Genomic DNA, 24,363 nt, shown 5'->3' on the forward strand with positions numbered 1-24,363 from the left:
GAGTCTGCAACCCTCTCTGTGAAGAAGTACTTTTCAGATTAAAAAAAATTCTCTTCCTTATAGTCAACTGCTTGTGTGCTTGTTTTTCCCCTCCTCTATCAGTTTGTTCAGGATGATGAAATTACATGTCCTCAGTTTGATCTTTTGAATGTATATTATGCCCTTCCTATGTCTTCTGGACTTCAGTTAAAAGAGCTGTGGTAGTCTCTCTGGTCACATCTTTAACTACATCAGTACCTCCTCCAGATCTCTTTCTGTGGACTTCTCCCAACAGTTTGATGCTTCCCTGTTTGTGGCCTACAGACGTGAATAAAGTACTCTGACCAGGGCCTGGTAGAGCAGCAGCATCACTAAATTGCTTTGAGAATATCTCCTTGGTAAATACACTTCAGAATTCTATTTGCTGCTCCCACTGCGTTCTTTCTCTGCTCATGGTGGCCTAGCCTTGTTGTGATTTTTTTCTTCTATAAATGTACTTGCCTAATATGTGGAGCTTTTGTCCCCAGGCCTCTGCTGAAAATGGGATCACCCCCAGTCAGAACTTCAAATTTAACAAATAAAATAAATAAATGATCATTACCATTGGTTCCTTTTCCTTTGCTACTAATTCCACTCCCCAGCTGTTGATGTTCTTCATACTGATCACTGCTGCAGTAGCCTTAGCTCTAGGAGTTATATCCTGCCAAGGATATAACAGCCGACCAACTTCCAGAAATTCAAGGCACATTCCACTTCCCCAAACCATTAGGCAGCTTGAGATGAATAGACTAAGAGAAAAGTTTGAACACCATGCCCTTCAGGGCTTTCTTTCCACCGAGGAGTACTTTCCTCTGAGGCTTTTGAGGATTGATGGTCAACTGATGCTTTTCTTTGCTGGGCAGATAAATTCCCTTTGGGGGGAGGGACTTCCATTTTCTTATATTTACTGATGTTTTATTACTTTTTTCTTCATGAAAATTATTTTAAAGCCAGGACTGCTGGGTTTTAACAGACTGTCTCAAAATTGTAATGTACTTTGAAACAGAGCATTTGTTTCTTCTGTCAGTTTCAGAGTAGTGTAAACTAACTGATAACATATTTCTGTGGAAAAACTGTTTATTTTTTTCAGTTTGGGGCTGCCATAATGTTAGAAAATGTGTTTTACTGTGTTTTTTTCTCACAAAAAAGTAACTTTTGATGACTGGTATTTTTACCGGCATTTAATGCTTATCTTCTCTGGGAAAGAGGCACCATTTTTGGCTTGAACATGGAACAAATTGTTGACCCCATAGTTGGTCCTTCTTCCAGCTACAAAAAGAAAAAGTTAAGCAAACAGCCCTTCCCACCACAGCATGCTCGCAAATTGCCTTAGCCATAGGTAGGTGACTCTGCTGCAGCCATTTCTTGTACTTCAGACCACTCATCTTTTACCCCAAATCCCTTTGGTGTAGCACCTGCACCCAGTATAGTCTGGGGGTTAGCTACATCCTCTGTGGCTTTTGGAGTCTACTGAGTGGCCAAGGAAGAGCCACTGTTGTCATTCCTAGGAGAGGGAACACAGAATGTTTTCCTGTTGTGTCAGAATGTTGAGTCCATCCCTGGGAAAGCAGTGGCTGCCATTAGTAACATGGTTGACCCCATTTTTCTTGTTAAAAAGAAACAGAAACAGAAAACCAAGCATGTATCTACACCTCTTCCTCAAATTTATTTGGAAAACATTCATTTATTAGTAAGAAAGGACACCACAAAGCTCAAACCAGTAAAAAAATAAAAAAGACGGGGGCAGAGAAAAATGATACTACAAAACTTTATTGAGACAAACCACAAGTTAAGCACTTTCGTCCAGCAGTATAGACTTCTTCAGAACACCATCAGTCAACCAAAGCACTCAATTTATGCACTTACGTCGCATGATCAATTAATTAATTAAATCCAATTAACCCAGCAGCCATAAAATTGAATGCTTTACTGAAGTCTGCTATAAAAACATTTTGCAAACTCATAAAATACTTGACAGCACTGTTGCAACACAAGAGATTTAAAAAATAATAATTATGCAAATAAAAATCTTAAAAAATAATGTCAGAAAACATAAGCTAATTTTAACCTCAAAACATTCCCTATCAAAATCATATCATTTAAACCTGGCCTATACACTGACATTGGTCCTTAATTGCCATTTTAGTTCCTTATATTCCAGGAAATCATCCCCTGGACTCCCTGTAGTTACCATAGTAACATGGTCAGCAGCATAAAAGGAAAACTTTTGAGTTTTGAAGGAATAAATGTGCCTGTACAGGGCATTGTGCTCGTCCCTGTTTTTGGTATTGTATAGGTGACCATATTCTCTCACCCACAAAAGTTAAACACTTTTTTCAGTGTAGATCCAGTCACACTGTTGACATTGTGCAACATATTTAAATCTAGTAGTCGAGCAATAATACCTTTGGGACAATCTTACAGTTCCAAAACTGTAAATAACAAATGAAGAGCCCTCTAAAATATGCCTACACTGATTACAATGGCCACCCCTGACCATTTTGCCATGACTTTCACCAGACCCATTCATTTCTAGCAAGTTTTTAAAACATATCTTTTTTATAAATAATCCTCTGGGCCTGTCCCACTATTTTCAAATGTGCTTGGTTAAGTGAGAAAATACTCCAATTCCTTTGTATAGTTGCCTTAATAACATAAAAATCAGTGATAAAGGACAGAACTAAGGCTCTATTAAAGTCACACTGTACCCTCCCAGGGTAGCCCTGGCCCATTACAAAATCATGGCCCTTACCCAATAAATGGCAGAAGTTGTTCCTTTTGGGTCTATATTATTTAAACAAAGATGGGAGGGGTGGGGGGTGCAGGGGGGCTTGTCCCCCCTGCCTACAACCCTTGGTTTAGGGTTTAGTCTTTTCTTTTCTTTTTTTTTTTTTACGAATTCAACGTTTTCTAACTTCGACCATATGGTGTTGGCCATATGGTATTCATAATTAGAAATCTTCATTTAAATAATATAGACCCGTTCCTTTTCACCTTCACGTCAAGTATTATGTCATTCAAAAATACTGGCGGATAGCCTCTGCTCTCAGATATAAGTTTCAAATTCAAACTTTCAGTATGAAATTGCTCTTCCTGGGATACCATATGACCCTTCACCAACAGTTTGTTCTAGTGAAAGGGATGCCAACTAGTAAAATATAAATAAGAGTTGGAATAGGTGGGCTTTCTGTAATTGAAAGATTCACATAATTTTCCATCCTGTTTTTAAAAATGGAAGTATCTTAATAATCAACTTGATCGTACATGGTGAAACCCATGGGATTGCTTCTACTATGGCAGCCAATCATCTGGCAGCTTTGGGTCCCAGCTCACAGCAAATGTGACATTTTCTGCAAGAGTTGTTGAACAACAGTACGGAGTGGAACGTTTTCTGTAATAACAGTGTTTTTTCTTGCAATTCCTCTGGCATTTTGGACTCCTGACTTCAACTATTTCATGAAAATCTTTTGAAATACAGGAACCTACAATGTGAGAACAGTTACTATGTGAGTGCATTCGAGTGCAACATGTCCCTAAAGGTATCCATTATAGAAGTTTACTACAGGATTGACAAGAGGTTCTGAACAATAACGGGAACATTGTATGTTTAACAGGCTTGGCTGTGAGCTTATGGAAACTCTAATTAAAGATGTAGTTTGTCTCAATAAAGTTTTGTGGTATCATTTTTTTCTCTGCTCCCAGTTTTTTAAGGATTAGTTTACTGGGATTGGATCAGGGTTTAATTCTTAGTTTCTGGTAAAAGAAAGAAAGATGCCTCTTTTCCTGAAGAGATTCAAGATTCTAATTCTGAACAGGAAGATGCAAGGACAGATTCAGTGTTTAACCTAAGATATCTGATTCAAACTCAAAGGAGAGCTGTTTCCAGTTCTTCCAATCATATTTTCTCTTTCACTGAGAGTATTGCTTGAATGCCCCATTGTTTTCATTGGGAGAGCACGGAGGTTTCTTAGTCTCTCAGAAAATACTAGCAGTTGTTACAGAAGGATTTACAAACACTTTTCCTTCTGTACACTCAACTTTTGAGGATGCAATTTTCCTGATGATCAGTTAGCTGTCCCTAAAAAGGCATATAGACTGTATAAAATCACTCAGTCTTTTACATTTTTATACAGTATTCCCAAACGTGATCCAGCAGCTATAACCTTAGTTCACTCCCTTGCAGCTAAGCACTCAGTTAATTCCAATCCCACTATTTCTAATAAGAATGGGAAATTATTGACAGGTATGGGGAAAAAGTGTGTAGTTCTGCAACTTTGATTTTCAGAATTTTAAATTGTCAGGCAGATATGTTAAAGTTTGTTCTGACATATCATGAAAGTATGAGGAATGTTTTATATACAGTTTCTTCTTGTGATCTGCTTTAAATAACTTAGTGTCTTCTTATTGCACAAGTCACTACACATATTTTGCAGTGAGTGTATGACTCAAGACTTTCTCCTGGGCTATGGCCACTGGTACTGATTTAAAGAGATTTGCTTGGCTGCATTCTCAGAACCTCCCAGACGATGTAAAAACTGAGATTTTAAATTCTCCCTTGGATAGAGATGTAGTGTTTGGCCCCTCTGCTACAGAGATGTTCAAAAAGTGTTATGAGAGGGGCAAGCTGGTCCAGGATATCTCTAAGATTTGTCAGCCCTCCTTTTCCAAATTGTCCAAGGGATTTTCTTTCTCCTCATCCATTTTTGGCAAAAAAAAAAAAAAAGAATAACCAGTCTCAACAGACTTCGGGTAAACAGACATTTAAGAAGAAGTGTCAAGGGGGTTCCAAAAAGAAGTCTCAAGTCTCCGAAATCCAAGGACAGTTCAAGAAGTCTGAATGACTATTCAGTAGATCTTGTCTTCTTCCCACCCTGGCTCCTTTTCTCTTCTCTTCCAGAGAGTCTGAATTGCCATTTTTCCTCTTTGGCAACAGAATGTTTCAGACAAATAGGTTCTGAAAATCATTCATCAGGGTTACAGATGGCAGTGGGAAGAAATTCCTCATTTCCAGGGGGTCATTCCTTATCCTGCAGGTCAGACTCTTTTTTTTTTTTTTTTTGTACCTGTTCTTCATCACATGCTGTCCCAATGAGTGACATGGAATTACAAATAATAATAATGGGAATTTTTGTAGGAGTACAAGTCCTTTGTATCCTTAATGTGCGAGAGAGAGAACCCCTACACCTCCTGCTACTTATATGTACTACCTCAGAATTGTGCGATGATGAACAAAAAACTAAATCTCAGTACAGATGCTTGCCGATACTATAAACAACTGTATGTGATACAAAGATAGTCACTAGACACATTTAAAAGAAGCAGGCCATGCTACTGATTTCTGTTTTACAAAAACTTGAAAGAATGTTCAAGGGAGTAGTTATAGAAATAATTTGTTATACGAGTCAATTGGCAGATGAGATTAAATTGTACTGATGCTTACAGAATAATGGATTATTTCAATGAAGCATAACTGGAAATCAGGAATATTGTGATTTTTGAGAAATACCCACTTTAACAGGTTACAAAACCTTATGCATACTTAAAGACAATCTTATCTTTGATGGCAAACCAGGCAAGTCTCTAACTCATTAAGTTTGCTTCTTACTAAAGTGGTATAACCCAGAGTTTTACAGGATTCCCTAATTTAGTTTTTTGTTCCTTATTCCCTCCACTTTCCTCTGGAGTCGTACCACATCTGAGGAAGAGAGGGAACATTTAGTGAAAATGGTATATTTGTTACATTAGCCAGACTAAAAGGATCAGTCCAAATTGTTGAGGGCAAACTAACAAAATGTCTGACTAACTGAGTCTAACCCCCCTCAATAAAGTGGTACATAACTTGTCAGAAGTCCATCACAACATTTCCTCTACTAAAGTGGTACATTAGAGAGTTTTTGGGTATCCCCACTTTTGTAGAAAGTCTTGACTTCATACCCCTTTACTAGTATAATCATCTGAAGTTCTGGGAAAGAGGGGCAAACTCAGCTGAAAAGTTGTCCTCAAATCAAAGGACTGCCTCCACTTTTATTACATTGTCTGTATATGCTTACATATGTAATATTTGCTTTGACTTTTGTATCCATCTGGTTTGTTCTTGCCAAAAATGTGACTGATTCACTACTTTGGTCACGTGGTTATAAAGGTGTATTTATTAATAGCTTTGATGCTGTGTCATTTACAATCTGAAGGAAGACTGGTATATTTCATTATGTCCAATCTGATATTTTATATAAGTAACGGTTAGTACTAAATATATTTTACAGACTAGTTCCAATAAAGATGTTTTTTGATTTTACTAAGTAAAGCCACCACTGGTCACCTTTGTGTCACTTATAGCTGTTGCTTCTCAACTTTTGGCTAAGATAAAGCATAGTTTGCAGTACTTTTTCTACTGCATGAGTATATCATTGAAGGCAGTGATTTCTGTTTTTGTTTTGTGTCTACATAGAGAACTCCACTCTCTCGATATATAGAGAACTGTTCTTTGTCTGTCATTAACAAGCAACTTGAAAACATTACCCTTTCGGGGAGTAGCATGCCAGATGACAGATATTTAATTTCAAGACTTTGAACAAGTTGTCCTGTGGTGAAAAATACTATGCTCCACTGTCATTATTAGTATACAAATTTACCATTTATTCTGTTCAAAACCCATGTCTATTGGCCTTATATAGCATCTTTTTCACATCCTTATTGTTGTATAATGGACCCTTTTGTAAGATACTTTAGTAATTAAAGAATGAAATATAAAAAGTTGCAGGAATCAATAATACTTTTTGCTGCAGTATTAAAACTAATTTACAGCTGAGCACTTTAACCTATAAGCTGTACTTCCAGCCTTACCTTCATAAACTGGCAATCACTGCCATTTCCTTGCACCATACCATGAATAAACTTTATTAAATAGCTATTGAAAGTAGTATGTCAGGTCATGAATTAATCAATATCTTATGAAATAATATTTCTGCAGTTTTCATCTGTACTGTATGTGAACATAAGGTACATTGGAAGATTATTTGTAGTGTACTAAGCCTACCTGAGTGTAGCAGCTAAATGTCCTTCAAGGATGCATCTGCAGTCCTAACAAATGGGTTGTCCTGGCCTCAGGCAGCCCTTCGGTCAGCCGGATTCCAAAGTCTGGGTCTGGCCTCGGCTGATGTCGGACTTCACCCGACGTCATAGCTGCAGTTCAGTGGGTATAAAGGCATCAGCCGACGCCATTTTCCTCAGTCTTTCTTGCCGTGTGGCGCCCGAAGCAGAAGCTGTTCGCAAGTGCCGGTCGGTCAGAACCAGAGATTGCTACTACCGAAGACTTCTAAAAAGCTAAGTACCCCGTTGGGGACTCTTTCTTGCCTCAGCCGATGTCAGAAAATGTGAATAACTGTTTAACTTGTGGGAAACAAATACCTCATAAAGATTTCCACTCTTACTGCCTACCTAGGCCCAGACCACGATGTAGCAGCCTGTCTAGCCTGTGCTTCTTTCAACCGACGGACACTTAGACGTCGGTCGGAATTTGCTGAGGAGTTTTTCGGCTCCGCTTTTGTTTACAACATGTCGTCGGAAACTCCGACTTCACAATTAGCTAAAAAGTGCAAGGAAAAGGACCGAAACCACGGTTAAGTCAACCGCGAGTGTCTCGGTTTCGGCTGAAACCGAGCCCTCGGTTCTTCCTTCGGCCGAAAGCTTGCCTCCCATCGAGGCCTCATCCAGCATGGCTGAATCTGCTACTGAAATTCCACCTGCTCTTACAGGTTCACAGGATTTATCTGATACTATCCCTTTAGATATATCCACTCCTGCACGTGGAGCTGCTAGGCCCCCTGCATCCATGTCGATTAAGGCTTTTGCCAGGGCTAAAGCAGCAAAATCAACCAAGACTGTGCCTACTAAGACCCCCTCTCACAGGTCTAGCTCTAGTACTCAAATGCTTAGTCTAGCAGAGGATCTCATTTCTTTGATCAGGGGATCCCAACCTCACCCTGACAGGGCCTCTCACCCACCTCCAGAGAAGAGGCCTAGAGCAGAGCCCCCTGAGCCAGTTTCTTCAGATTACTCTTCTGATGATTCAGAAAATACAAACCCTCCAGAAGGCCCTTATTCTCCTTATGAGGACTCTGATGCAGAAGATTCCATTCCTTCTGCCTCTCCGCCTGAGGAATTTTCTTTTGGGGAAACCTTGCATGCTATGAGGGAACAATTTCAATGGCAGGGCCAGGTTTTTTCAGACTCTAGGAAAAGGCTTAAGACCTTTTTGCATTTGCCACAGCATAGGCCTTTAGCCATTCCTCCAGTACTCACTGTTGTGGATGATGCATTTAATGATGCTTGTACTGCCCCTGATTCACTTCCTCCGGCCCCTGCTAAGCCCGACAGGTACTACAGGGTTCCGGACACACATTATCATTTGTATAAGGCTCCTTTTGCAGATCCTGAAACTATTTCACAGGGACCCAAGGCTGTAGCAGCTACCTCTGCCAAAAACCCCCTCCCCTCTGAAAGGGAATCTAGGGCCTTAGAGAGATGGGGTAAAAAAGTTTATACTTCTGCTACTCTTTCGGCTAGGGCCTTAAACTGTCAATTCCACATGATTCAGTATCAGGAATTTATGTTAGACCAGTTAACTAAAAAACTGTCCTCGCCTGAACCATTAGACAAAAAGTCTCTTCAGGAAATGGTACATAACATACAGCAGGTCAGTAATCATTCCTTAAAATGCGGCCATGATGCACTGGAGGCTTCCTTTAGATCAGCTATGACTGGTACAGTGATCAGAAGGCATGCATGGTTAAAAGAGCAGTCCTTACCAGACCATGTAAAATCAAAGCTCCTAGATGCTCCCATGGATAAGCATAATTTGTTTGGCTCACCTGCACAGCAGGTGCTGAAGAAGGTGGAAGAGAAAGCAAAATCTGTTCAGACAGTCAAGGATTTCTTACAGGTCCAGCCTCCAAGGTTTAGTAGGAACTGGCCTTCCAAGAATTGGTCCTTTCCAGACACCACCAGAGCACAGAGAGGCAGGAATAGGTGCCCAAGAGGCAGGGGTCAATCCAGAGGTGCCTACAGGGGACGTCAGTGGCAGCCTAACAACCAGCGAAGTACTGCCACAGATCCAGCCACTACCACTTCCACAGGACAATCACAGTGACTTGGCTCTGAGACCGCCTACCAGGGAACAACTAGATGCACCCTTAGGCGGAAAGCTAGCCTTATTTTCAGTAAACTGGCATTACATCACAGGAGACAAATGGATTTTACAGACAATAGACAAAGGTTACAGGTTTCACTTCCATACTCTACCAAGGAAGAGAGGAATGCCAAACCTACCTCCAAATCAAAAGACAAAAGCTCTAGAACAAATAGACAACTTAATAAGGATGAGAGCTATAGAAAAGGTACTGTCTATGGAACAAGGGCAAGGATTTTACTCCAGACTTTTCCTGGTGCCAAGAAAAGAAAACCAATGGAGACCTATTCTAGACCTGTCCGCTCTGAACACATATCTCATTGTTCCAAAATTCAAGATGCTGACCCTACAGCAGCTTCTTCCCATGCTGGGCAAGGAGTCTTGGCTGGTAACTCTAGATCTCAAGGAGGCATACCTGCACGTCCCCATATGACCAAATTGCAGAAGATACCTCAGATTTCTTGCAGGATCAGAGCATTATCAATTCTCAGCATTGCCCTTTGGCTTATCTACTGCACCCAGAGTATTCACGAAATGCCTGGCATCAGTAATTGCTCATTGCAGGCTTCAGGGAATTCAAATTTACCCTTACCTGGACGACTGCCTGTTACAAGCGGACAACAAAAACAAATTAGCAAAAGATTTGAAAAAGGTCATTCATCTGCTACAAGCCTTGGGATACACAGTCAATATAAAAAAAGTCAAGGCTGATACCATCCCAGAGGATAACTTTCTTGGGTGCAGAACTGGACACATCAAATCAAATGGCATCCCTCACAGCAGAAAAGCAGAAGCACCTTCCTCTCTATTTCATGGCATTAACAAAGCAGAACCAGCTAACAGCAAGAAAAGTCCTGCAAGCCCTGGGTTACATGGCATCCTGCATAATATTGATTCCACATGCCAGACTACATATGAGAAAGTTGCAATGGTACCTAAGGAATTTATGGTCTCAGCACAAGCACAGCCTAGAAACCCAAATTCCAATAATTCCATGCCTGAAGCAAGAATTCCAATGGTGGGCTCAGGCCTGTCAATTGAACAAAGGACTGCCCTTCCACAGCCCTCAACCAAGCCAGACTATCACCACGGATGCCTCAGACCTCGGTTGGGGGGCACACATGCTGGACAAGTGCATACAAGGCTTATGGACTCAAGACCAGCTGAACCTACACATAAATCAAAAGGAGATGCTGGCAGTGAAACTGGCAATTCAGACATTCAGACCGTTTCTTCAACAGGGTCAATTGCTGATAAGGACGGACAACACCACAGTTATGTGGTACATCAACAAACAGGGAGGCACACATTCATACCCTCTATGCCGGATGGCAATGGACCTCTGGAATGTGGCCCTGAGCTTCAACATTCAGCTCCAGGCAATATTTGTACCAGGAAAAGAAAATATACTAGCAGACATCCTAAGCAGAACTACCACGGATGCCCACGAATGGATGCTACATCCAGACATCTTCAAATCCATTACAAGGAAATGGGGACTACCAGAAATAGACTTATTCGCATCCCCACACAACCACCAATTGAAAAAATTCTGCACAAGGACATACCACCCTCTGGCTTGGAAGGTGGACTCCCTATCTTTCAGTTGGGAAAACCTGACAGCATATGCATTCCCACCTCTTCCTTTGATGCACAAGGTGCTATTGAAGATCAAAGAAGACCGTCCAAGGATCATCCTGATAGCTCCAGACTGGCCGAGGCAGCATTGGTACCCATTGCTAAGGAGCATGTCTCGGGAACAAATATGGCCTCTGCCCCTAGTTCCCTTACTGCTAACACAGAACAACTTCAAAACCCTGCATCCAAACTTGAAAACGTTGCAGCTAGCTGCCTGGAACAATGCATAAGACAAAATAACCCAGATTTATCTCAAAGGGTTAAAGACATTATCTTGGAGGCTCGTAGACCCTCAACAAGGAAAACTTATTCAGCAAAATGGAAAAGATATCTCATTTGGAGTGCAGCTAAAGGAGAGGATGTGTCACTGGTAAACATAGCTAACATCCTGGAATACTTGGCAGAACTTTTCCACAATGGCCTGTCCTATTCTTCCATTAAGATTCATGCATCAGCTATTTCAGCAGAATACAACATGGACCCTCCAGTCTTCTCTCATCCTCTACTCAGGCAGTTTCTGAGAGGAATTAAAAATGTAAAGCCACCAAGGAAGCCACCATTGCTCGCATGGGACTTGAACTTTGTGCTGGAAAAGTTGACACTCCCTCCTTTTGAACCAGCAGCAACAGCAGAATTACAGTACTTATCATGGAAAACTGCTTTCCTGCTTGCAATCACTTCAGCAAGAAGGGTTTCTGAATTACAGGCATTAATGGCAGTACAGCCCTTCCTTATCTTCCATCAAGATAGAGTGTCCATGAGAACTAATCCTACTTTTATGCCAAAGGTGGTCTCCAGAGTATCTCTAAATCAAGCTATCCACCTACCTACATTCTTCCCCAACCCACAGAACAGGGGAGAAAGATTATTACATACCTTGGATGTACATAGGCAATTGCGCTACTACCTGGACAGAACCAAGAGCAATAGAAAAACTGACCAGCTACTGGTAGCATATGCAACAGGAATGGAAGGAAAAGCAATTTCAAAACAGACAATCTCAAAGTGGATAGGAAATTGCATTAGATTTTGTTACTCTTACCATGGAAAGACAACTCCAGAAAACATCAGACCTCACTCCACAAGGGCTACAGCCACTACTACAGCTTTTTTACGAGGAGTGGCTACCAAAGACATTTTAGAGGCTGCTACTTGGAGCTCCATGCATACATTTGCCAAGCATTATAATCTACCCTTATACTCCAGATCCCGAGCAGGTTTTGCCACTGCTGTTTTGCAAGGGATCTTAACTACACCATAATCTTATTATTACCTCCTCTCCCAGTTTGGCTATGGTATTCTACCCATTTGTTAGGACTGCAGATGCATCCTTGAAGGACATAGTACAGTTTTGTACCTACCATAAATGTAGATGTCTGAGAGGTATGCATCTGCAGTCAGGATTACCCACCCTCCTTCCCCTCTGTGGTACTCCTAGGGTATTTGCCCATCTTGTAGCTAGCTGGGGGAATCTATTATGGTGTATTTGTTTGTATATATGTATATACATGTTTATTTCTATTTGCTCTCTATTGTTTGGAAACATTTGCATTTATCCAAATTTAGCCTTCCTAGAGGGCACCTGGCATCTGGGGCAAGAAACACTGAGGAAAATGGCGTCGGCTGATGCCTTTATACCCGCTGAACTGCAGCTATGACGTCAGGTGAAGTGCGACATCAGCCGAGGCCAGACCCAGACTTTGGAATCCGGCCGACCAAAGGGCTGCCTGAGGCCAGGACAACCCATTTGTTAGGACTGCAGATGCATACCTCTCGGACATCTACATTTATGTATGGTAGGTACAAAACTGTACTTTGTACAGCTGCCCCTCCCTTATATCAAGCTCTACCCCTTATTTTGTCTTTCTCAGGTATCCTTAAATGCCAATATTATGTATGCTTCTGCTTCTCTGCCACAGTTTCTAACAATGCATTTCACATTTCCATTATCCTGGCTATGAAACTGAATACTCTGGAGTCACTATTAAATAGTTACCCTTCAGCTCTCGCCTATGCCACATGTCTCACATTTCTCCTCTCTCTACAGTTCTGCCCCTCCCATATACACCCTGTCAAAACAACATATCTCTGTTATACGTACCCAGTTATTTTCTCTACCCTGTACTGACGCGTTGCCCTATGTTCCTCATACCATTGGTCCTCCATTCCCTTTACCATTTTTATTGCACAATGTCTGCCCTTCTGGATAGCATCTAGAACTCCACAGCAGATTTGTTTTCCTGCTCTAGGAGTCCTGTTATTTTATGGTCTTGGTGAGGCTGTACCACCATCAAAACTATTTACTTCTCTTTCCCCAACCTAGCATCCCCGTATAACCTCTTTGTGGTCCTGTCTTTTCAGTGAGGATTTGCCTTTTAATGACATGTCTTTTTCAGTCAGTTGAAGCTTTATGCTCAGTGATTATTTACTGGGACATTCACAGCTTTGGCAGCTAAAAGTGTTTTCTTTTGTGTACAAACTTTTCCCTCAGCATTTGCTTGCAGTGATGACAATGCAAGGATCCATTCTTACTGCTTCCATGCATAACTGTCCCTGTTTTGGTGTCACTGATCTTACTGTTTTTATCCGTAACAGCTCAAGTGCTTGGAACTACTATGTTTTAGCCATGGAAAGAAGGCAAACTTGTACAAAAGTAACCTTCACTGGTATGTGTGTAACCTAGGAGAAGTATTAAATAACAGGCCTAATATTTCCTAAATGGAAAGTGTTTGCTGGTTATTGTATAGCTTTGATTACGTATAAATGTAACAATGCATATTTTTCTCATTTATAATGGTACAATTCAGTTAATTCAGTATCCTATTGATTTTGCATTCTAGGTGGCTGGGCTGATCTTTCTTGTGGCATATACCTACACAGGAAGCTTACTGTTTTTAAAGGATTCCTTCCCATTCAGCACTTTTGTAAAATCATTCCAGACTCTCACTATGTGCATGATGGGACTGAGTGAAATGAAAACCCTGTCACTGCTGTATAAGACACATTCAACCCTGGTGACTTTATACTTTGGCACCTTTGTCTTCACAATGACATTACTATGGACAGGAATGGTATGTGGACATGTTTATTAGTACTGATTCAGTATACAGTTGGAAAATAGTTTAATTGTTTAGAAGACAAGGTAACAGTATACCATTCAGCTAACCTAGAGTTGATAGTAAAACCTAACAGTAACATGTTGGCGCACTGATTGGGATTGTTGCTTGATAACTGCTGGTTCCCTGGTTTGATACTTGGCTCGAACGTTCTAAATGGACTTTGCATGTTTTGTCTGTATTTCCTTCTCCTTGGGTTTAGCTGGAGTATCTAGTCTGTATTTACATTTTAAAAGCATGTTGATAGGTACATTAGTGATCCTACAGTGGGTGTCTGTGTACAGTGATTTGGAAGTTATCATGACCTGCAATAGACAGGTATTATCATCATCCGCAGTTGTTTTCTGGGATAGACCCACGCCCTCTTTGACTGTGAGTTGAATGAAATGGGTATAAATAATTGGTGGATGGTTTTGTGGATAACAAAACCTTATTCAAACAAAACCATGCTTCTTGCCATTAGTAGACATGAACAGACGTGCTTGTGCATACATTAGAACACATACAGCTTAACATTTCAACACTGTGAAGCTTATCTTCCTTAAAATGTCAACATGCATTATCATTGTACAATTTCTAGTTGTAGTTTAACCAGGGTGTTTTCATTTTGGTAAATTTACAAATGAGAAGTTACAAAACACAGTACAAAATAAAGTGCCTTCCATGCTGAGTAGTCTTTCAAGCTAATATGTGCTTGAAATAAAACCACAGAAATGGAGAAAGAAAATAATCTTTTTATGGAAATAGAGTACTCAAGAAATAAATCATGTTAACAAAATTAAAACCATGTAACTGATCATATTTGTACCTCCAGACACTGAACATAGGTATAAAGGCTCTTGAAAAGTAGGTATGTCAGGCAAAAAATCTGGACAAGTAATTAGCATACAGTTTGAATACTGAATAGCACACATCTCTACTTTACGTAGGATTATGGGATACTATTCAAACACAGGTTTAAAAAACTGTGAGGGACAAAAATGTAAGCATATTAGGAACATCATAGTGTTGTTGTTGTATCTTTCGGCTTTTCCCGGTTAGGGGCCGCCACAGCGGAACTCCGGTCTGCTAATGATTGGCAGTAGATTTTTACGTACCGACTTGCCAGGCCTGATGCACAACCTTCAATGAAGGTATGCCCATTCACGCATGTCTCCACACAGAAGACGCTTTAGCTGAGAATCGAACAGGACAACGTCTTACTGTGAGGTGACAGCGCTACCGCAGCACCACCACTGCAGCTAGGAACATCATAGTGTAACTATGAATATTTTAATAAAATATACTGCAAAAATCTGCCTAAGAAAGTAATTTATTATGGCTTCTGATAAATCGAGATGTAAAATGTGTCTCCCCTTTCTTTAAATTATCAGTTCCGCCATTGTGATCATGTAATTTCCTGTGCAATAAACACATTTAAAATAATATGTGACAGGTGTGATATTGAGAAAAACATGTGAAAGGATAAATCAAGGCTGAAAATATGTACATGCCACCAGAACTTAGGTACATCATATTAAGGGGTACTTCAAGCCTGAAAATAGGTAGGCACCTCCAAAGTAGGTAGAGCTGAGAGGTCTGGTTTCTGTACTGTTTAAAAGCTTTGTATTAAATATTTCAAATACAGTATGGCTAGGATTCATACATGACCAGCACTAATATTCAAAGAGTGAGTTATGAGAGGCGACTCTTAAGTCAGATCACCAATAGGTACTGGCATTGTTTTAAAATTGTCCATAGAGTTGCAGTATGTGGAAATTAACTATGTTCTATCCCCTGTATGTCAATGAATCCAAGCCTATTTGTTGTTACCCACACAATGTGTTGCTACAAAATTCAACAGACCTGTGTATTTCCTCCATTGTTACTGCATTCAGAAATCTTCATATGCATTCTTGTAGTCTGATGCAGAATTTGACTAATTATTCGTTCATCAGTAGTGCGCAAAGACTCAGTCTGTTGGTGTGAGTCTGACTTAATGATGCTCTTCTCCTAAAACTCACCAATTTCGGACTTCAGATGCATGCATTCTCCTGGTAGTGTGCAAAACAATACCTCATCTGAGACACAATAGAAGGATGTCCACCCAGATATAAATCTGAAAACTAATCACTTAGTATTGAGGAAATTCACAGGGCTGTGAACTGCTCATAGAACCTGCAGTGTAAGTTTAAAGTTTTTTGAAGTTTGACTTAAATGACTAGTAAAGGTAAAACATGTGAACATTAGTCTTATTTATTCTAGCAGTTCCTGTAGGCACACTGAACTACAAACCCATTTGTGGGTAGTTGTCAGTAGCCAAAGTAGGTCCTAATTCTTAAAATAATTTTCAGTCTAAGCCATTTTCATGTGATAGAGGGCTACAGAACACATCTCATTTTACCAAGTCCCTGTCAACTAATTTCTAGCTAGCCCATTCATCTATGTAGTAGCCAGTATGCATAGTGGGTTTTTATGTAAGACGTAGTATGTTATATGGCACGACTTCTTTGCAAGTTAACTTTATTTTGTGTTCCCTGAAATAATAGAGTAGGGTACTCAATTTTCCCTTATCCCCATATCCATGTTATATCCCTTATTCCACCGCACAGTGCTAGAGCTTCCTCTTGTGCTAAAACAAGCATACCTCCCAGTTACATTTCTGTGGGCAGGTGTGTGTGTGCTGAAAATGAGACACTTAATATTATTGTACATTACTTACTAGATCAGTTTACTTTGAGATGGACAGAAACTCACTGTAAACTGTTAATAAATGGCAGGTTTACTAACTGTCCATCCCCCATGGCTGGAGAGCATAAATGTGCATCATCATTGTCATCAGTTATTGTGTCCACATATGACTGTTCCAACATCAACACACACGCCCCTCTCCTGGAATACTCTCAGGAAAATAGAAGCAATGTCATAACTTATCTCTCACTTTCTAGATGACTACACAGCTTTTCAGAAGAAATAAGCACTTCATAAAAATAGAATGCCTCTTCATAATACCATTTTATCTCATTGTATCATACCGACTTAATTTCCCCCAAAAAGTGTCATAAAAACAGTTGCACTTCACAGCCCCTAACAAATCTACAGCAGTCCTTACCAATAACAAAATTTCAACCCTGCATATTTTCTGTTCCTGGTGGGAACACACCTTGTATTTATCCGCAAAGCTGACACAAATTCTCCCATCACTCTATTATGTGATTACACTACCAAATTCCACGAAGATCAGACTGAATGATAAAACGTGCATGAAAAATGGAAAGATACTTGAAAATACTCCTCTCAGATGACTTAAGGTAATCAAAACAGTGTGACAAAGGAACAAACAGGGTAACCTGTACACTGTTGTTTATGGGAAATAGAGAACAGAAAGATCTATATAGACCTTCTCTGTTGTACTACTGACATTTCTAAAGCTCTTACTTTTTCTATTACATAGTGAAGGTGAAGTTTAATGCAAAGAAGGTCACGAGCCTGTTTGGTACACGAGTGAGGAATGGAAAAGATGTGGGAATGAGAGAAACAACAGGAGAGTAAATTGAGTCCATGTGGATGCAAGATCATGAGAACAATGCAAAATTTGAAAATCCAAGGTCGAACAGTTAGAGAGATATGATATTTGTCTTATGAAATGATATCAGTTCACTGGAATAGACATAGTAAAGTGGTGTTAGAAATATATATTCTTATGCTGCATGGAAAATTAAATAAATAAGCTGGGGTTGAAGTAGGGTATGCAGCTTTCTGGGAAGGTGCAGAAGTGACCAGACTAAGTGGGTCAAATGTTCCTTATCTTCCGTCACATTGTTTTTATTTTTAAGTATAAAGTTTTGATGTTCCTCATTTTGCATTTTGGTTGTCACATTTTCAGATGCTCATAGTGGGACTACAAAACATTAGATTCTGCAGAACAGACCATACATTTAACCATAGTAATGAGTTATTTGTCATTAAGGCTTCATTGCTATGCAAGTTTATTTGTTAAATGTTACAGCTTCCTGCTGCATGTAGAAGTAATACATTTTCTCTCCTGAAATGATTTGAATTGATTTGATTTTTTTCATATACAAGTACTCAAAGTAGGGACAACTGGTAGCCATGCTTTGCATGGAACACTGATCACTGAACACTACTTTATCAGACTGACAGGTATTCAATAATTCAGTCAAGACCAAAATAGTTTTAAAGCAACAGACTTGTTCTGTCACTTGTAGCAGGCTACATTCATTATGTAATACTTTTTATTTTACTTTTTAACAGCTGAAAGGCATTCTTACCTCGTTTGCAAAGGACACAAAAAAGGCATCTCATAGGCATCTGATAACATTTACAGACATTGTTGCCTATATCAAGGAAAGAATCTTCTCATTCATTGGATGGCAGGAAGAGAAAAAAACACAAAGAAGCACAATGATTGGCACAGTAAGTAAACTTTAGGACATATCCAGATTTCCCTTGTTTCATGATGTTCTCATAATTTAAATTCTTTAGAAGTCAGATTCCTGTAATGAGTGTCACACAGGTCATTGGTTACTGCACACTAAAATGCACCAAGAATGGCAACAACAGATGTTTGACAAAAAGGCAGATGTTTTTGTATGGATTTTATTAATTTTACATAATTGTATACATCCTGTGATATAATTCTTCCACATGCATAGTCAGTCATCTTTATATGCTCCATCTCCCAACCCTGCTGCAACCTCTGAAAATGTATATCCTTAAAAAAATACTGAAAAGAGTCAGCACCACCTACCTATTAACAGGAAATGTAGCCAGCGCCTTTTTAAAGACATCTTTACAAAACATGGCATTTGTTTAAAACATGACATACATAGAAATGCAGTAATAAAAACAAAGCATACTAACATCTCTTCCAGTATTACACAAATTGCTCGGTTCCATTCTTCCCATAAGCCTCACTCCTCCTCACTGTTCTGCATGTATTGTTTCCACCATTTCCATTTATTTCTATGCAGTCTTTTTCTAACGGTGCCACTTCGATTTCTTGTATCTGCCTAACAATATTCAGTATTTCAGTGGCAGTTGGTTTAGATTTTGATTTCCATTTTCTAGTAGCTGCTTTTCTTTTCGCAGCCAATAGCATTAAACTTGGTAAGACCACACCATGTCTGGGCACTTCAGATCACATATCCCATCTCAGAAGAATAATTTCCTTAATTACAACTATTGCCTAGTCTGTTTCTGACAAAGTATTCTTAATTGTAGAATGTACAGGGCAAGAAAGTCTGAAGACCAATTCTGCATTGCCATACCCCACTGTCAGAATGTACCCCCACTTCCAGGAAAGAAAAGTCTGTCAGCCCAGGGATGACCTTTAGTGTAACTCATCTAATCATCAAGGCTATTCTTGAAGGAAGCATGGTTCCACTCTGTTCTTAATTTGCAGGAACATTCATTAGCTAATGAATCTATTCCTTCAATATTTATTTATTTGTTGTTGGAGGCTCATATCCTTGGTTTGAGCAATTGTGCAGCCATTTGTGCTGTGAAGGTATTGGAGATATATTAGGATGGGGTCCTTAATGGCGTGAGTATAGGGACAGGCTTCTAATTTGTATTGGTAACTAAGGGTTTTTAAGCTAATAATCTGTTTTGACAGGAACATTTGGGCCTTTCTAGCTAAGTGATATCTCTAGTTAAGTTAGTGCCAAAAAGGACACAGTATTCAATAATTGGTATAATTAAGGCAGAGTACTACTGGACAATAACATCTTTGGACCTAGATGAAATACCCCCGGATTCCAAATAGATAATAATATTTTTGATAATCGAGAAACCAAAAAAGAAATGTTCAATTAAGGAATAAAATGGGTAGATTTTTATTACCTAGTAACCAAATCTGTGGCTCCATGAGGAAAACAAAATTTGTAATTAAACTACTGGCAAACAAATTCAGCTCCAACTTTATTCATCTCTCCCCCTCAACCTTTCCTCAGGAAATACCATCAAACATAACACCCCACACTATCAATACAGAACAGGTCCTTACTGCTCACTCTAAGGCCAAAAACACTGCATCAAATGGACCCAGAAAATATCCCATGATGCCTTCTAAATTGCATGAAAGATGACCTATCAGACCCCCTGGAATTCCTATTTTACTGTAGCCTTCAAACAGGCTTCATGCCTCATGAATGGAAAACAGCAACAGTCATCCCTCTGTACAAAGGCGGTCCATCTACACACCCTGGAAACTACAAACCCATAAGCCACACTAGCCTTATATGCAAAACCATGGAAAATATTATCATGGAAATGATCAGTAATTATATAGTAAACTTCCAGACACTGAACCCAACCCAGTTTGGTTTCATCAAGGGCAAGTCATGCCTACTCAACCAAAAGGACTTCGTTGAGAAGGTCACCAAAGCAATGAATGAAGGCAGAATGGTTCACACTGCCTACCTTGACCTGGCCAAGGCATTGGACACAATACCCCACTCAGGCATTGTTGACAAACTCAAGAGGTTAGGTACAAACCTGTATGTCACCTGGTCGATAGCCAACTGGCTCACAGACAGCACTCAGGAAGTTAAAATTGGGGAGTCCACCTCTAGAAAGAAGCCAGTCACAAGTGGAGTCCATCAGGAATCAGTCCTTGGGCCAGTTTTTTTTGGCATTTACTTCTCTGAAGTCAAGGCCAATGTAAATGCTCTTGCTGACTAAATTTGCAGATCATTGCAAATTAGAAGCTGTCATTGAAACCCACACCAACATAAATGTTCTCCAGGAAGGGCTGACACAGACAAACAACTGGTGTCAGTACCATGGACTAAAACTAAATGCAAATAAATCATCAGTCATTATCCACTCCTGGTAACTATCGTATTGACAACACACCCCTTAGAGTTGACCTAGTAGTCAGGGACTTGGGGACACATATAGACAGTAATCTAGCCCTTGACCATCACTTGTCTACAGTAGTGAGGAAATCATTCTATGTTGCGCAAATTATAAACAAAGGTATGGCATCTAGGGCCAAGGAAGTCACAGTTTCATTGTATTTGACATTCATAAGACCTGTCATTGAGTATGATGTCCCCTTTCATATATACCTAACCAGGCATATCCAACAAATGGAACATCGTCAGAGGTTCCTCACTAAAAGAATACAGGCATAAGTAAAATGTCCTATGCAGACCACCTCAAGGCCCAATCCCTGCATTCTGTTTCCTACAGGCTATTGAGAGGAAATCTATGCCTGGCATACAGAGCATTATCAGACCCCACTCTGATGGACCTCCTGCATATCAGTAAAATAAACAGCACCAGAATTACCCAGTCTAAAGACTTAAACCTTGCCTGTGATATAAATAGGACCTGCTGGAGAGACAGATGTGTATCCCATAGACTACCCAATCTGTGGAACTGGCTCCCCATCCATGTGAAGCAGAGTTCCTCCCTAACCCAATTCAAGTATAACTTGGACAATTGGATGGGGAACAGGAAATCCATCCCTGGCTTGGCACCTATGTCTGTAATGGACACAGGCAACCTGTAAATGGTTCATCTCCCAGGCCCCTGCTTGTGAATGTTTCATCTCCCAAGCCCCTGCTTACACTTATCAAGGGTGTGATGATCCTCCACCTCTGGCCATTAATCAAGGAGCCTCAATCCTCACCACTGGCACCAGTGGGGGATGTTCACTGGGAGGATAACAGGTACACACATCTTATCTCCAGATGCAGCTCTCTGCATCAAGCACAGTTTCCCTTAAGAGCACATTTCTCCCTCTTTTCCCAGATTTATTTATTTATTTATTTATTTATTTTACATTTGTTGACCAGGATAGTCTGACTGGATACATGTCCATTTTCAGCGGAGACCCAGGGAGAAAAGCTCCAGTTACACATATAAACATAACACATTAAGAGACAGGCATACAGCTAACATAACAAGCATATTTACAGAGTATGTACGGAGTAAATTCAGTGTAGCCCTCAAGAAGGGACACAACAAGTTTCACAGTGTTTCATATTATACAAAGCTAAAATAGGTAACAACATACAGTTATTAGCAAAAATGCATACAGAACTAATTAAACTAGATGGTATATATGGAGTTAATCAGGGATGGTGGAAGGACAAAGCCAGTGCATTTTAAAATATTGTTTGAGGCCTTTTTTAAAGATTTAGAGAGGGTTCAAGAGTAAGATTAGTTGGGAGTGAATTCCAAGTTTTGCCAGCGAAGTTGGCAAACAGGGAGTCTCCAGCCGAGTTGATGGCTTTGTGTGTTTGGACCAGCAGTTTGTTGGATGAGCGTAATGGCCTGGGGTTGCTATAGGGTTTTATAATGTTCTTGAGTACAGGAGTATTTAAAGGGTGACTGAGAATTTTGTATGCTACTATGAGCTGATTAAACTGAAGTAAGTTAGGGAACTCTAGCCACCCTAGGAGACTGAGGTTTTGACAGTGATGTTTCTGGTATGTAGAGTTAGTGGCGAATCTGGCAATATGGTTGTAGCAGCCTGAGAGTTTGCTGATTTCAGTTTTGTTCAAATTGGAAAGTATAGGAGAAGCATATGGGAGGGTAGAAAGCAAGTAAGAGCGGGCGATAGCGGTCCTTGCTAATGGGGTTAGGAAAGGTTTATTTCTAAATAGTGAGCCAAGCTTCTGATTAATGGTTGTGATAGTCTTATTGACATGCAAATCAACTGTGAGATTATTATCTACTATGACCCCTAAGAGCTTAGTGTGGACGTCTGGGGAAATAGAGGTACTATTGTTGGATGTTATGGAGAAGGAAAGTGGGATGGACCCACTAGTGGGGGTGAAGAGTAGTAATTTAGTTTTGCTGGGATTTAAGAGCAGGCAGTGATTAGAGAGCCAATTTTCAACTGTGTCAAATGTGTTAAGGTTAAGGTTTGCAGATCTGACAGGGAGGAGGCTGAGCAGATCAGGGTGTAGTAGTCTGCATATTGGATGCAGGTTGCTTCTGGGATGAAGATACAAAAGAGTAGAGGACACCAAGGATGAGAGGAAGCAGGGTAGACATTTTTTCCTGCCAAAATACAGCCTGTTTTCTTCCACTGAGACAGGATGAGAACCATTGAATAGCATGGCTGTCCAGGGAAATGGCTTTCAGAGAGTGGATGAGTAGTTGATAACTGACCATATCAAAGGCCTTTGAGAGGTCCAGAAAGAGGACTGAGGATAGCATATTATTATTCTGATCCCCAGTAAGAGTCCCCACTGGCACAGCCATAGAGTTGAGATCTCAGCTAAGTGTCCAATCCAAGACCTCTAGCACCCTCTCTGTCCAACCAGTACTTCATGTCCCTGGCCAAGTAGCTCACACACACACACACACACACACACACACACACACACACACACACACACACACACACACACACACACACACACACACATACACACACACACACACACACACACACACACACACACACACACACACACACACACACACACACACACACACACACACCTGGGAATGGCTGGCACAGGTTCACTAGCTAAGTCGTTTTCTGCCCAGACTATCAGGTAGTTACGACTGCCACCAGAAACTCCTGCCACTACGTTAAGGCCCATACAAGGGTACCTAATATACTGAGTGAAATTAATACTAATACAAATGGTAGTTTGACCAAGAGCAAGGCCATTAGGAGTGGTCCACACAGTGTCACCAAATAAATGCACAAATACTCTCAAAACTTAAATATCTCTACAAAGATCATCCCCTGTCTTCTTCTTCTTCTTTCGGCTTTTCCCAGTTAGGGGTCACCACAGTGGAACTCCGGTCTGCTAATGATTGGCAGTAGAGTTTTACAGTGCTGAGGTGCCAGCTCAATGCCCAACCTTCAACGAAGGCATGCCCATTCTACGCATGTCTTTCGAACACCACTCGACTGTGGGGAGGACATGCAGACTCCACACAGAAGGCACTCCAGCCGAGAATCGAACAGGAGAACCTTTTGCTGTGAGGCAACAACACTCCCGCTGCACCACCGTGGCATGATAAAGATCATCCACAATGAAAGGTTTAAATACATTTAATAATAAATAATAAAAAGAACAAGAAAATACTAGGTATATATTCACAGTGTTATCAGAGTTCAAATTACAGGAAATATTTAAAATAACATTGAATGACAGGCTCAGACAAATAAATAAAAACAATATCTAAATTAAGCTTCACTATATTCCTGACTGAATCTAAGAGAATCACTATTCTCTACTAACTTAGTAGAGCAAGGCAGATGATGTCGTGGATGGTCCTTCTTGTTGTCAGGCCCTAGACAGAATACAGAATGTTCCATCTCACTACTACTGAGATAGCTTGCAGAATGATATCACTTCTGGTCATCTGACTTCTAGTTCCCATGCAAACCCCCATTGCTGGAAGCTGGCAGGATTTAGCACCTGC

The 24,363-nt window shown here is 40.3% G+C and overlaps 1 protein-coding gene across 1 annotated transcript in view; it reads left to right on the forward strand.

Annotated features, from left to right (window-relative positions):
- The window catches only part of PKD1L1 (polycystin 1 like 1, transient receptor potential channel interacting), a 1,345,235-nt gene that overhangs the window by 1,189,696 nt on the left and 131,176 nt on the right, over positions 1 to 24,363 (forward strand). Inside the window, exons 52-53 of the mRNA XM_044065604.1 lie at positions 13,684 to 13,914; positions 18,214 to 18,375. Coding sequence (XP_043921539.1) covers positions 13,684 to 13,914; positions 18,214 to 18,375 — 393 coding nt within the window. The remainder of the gene's footprint in view (positions 1 to 13,683; positions 13,915 to 18,213; positions 18,376 to 24,363) is intronic.

This window comes from Protopterus annectens, chromosome 3.part0 (genome assembly GCF_019279795.1).
Source record: "Protopterus annectens isolate FY-2018-M chromosome 3.part0, PAN1.0, whole genome shotgun sequence".
NCBI lineage: Eukaryota > Metazoa > Chordata > Ceratodontiformes > Protopteridae > Protopterus > Protopterus annectens.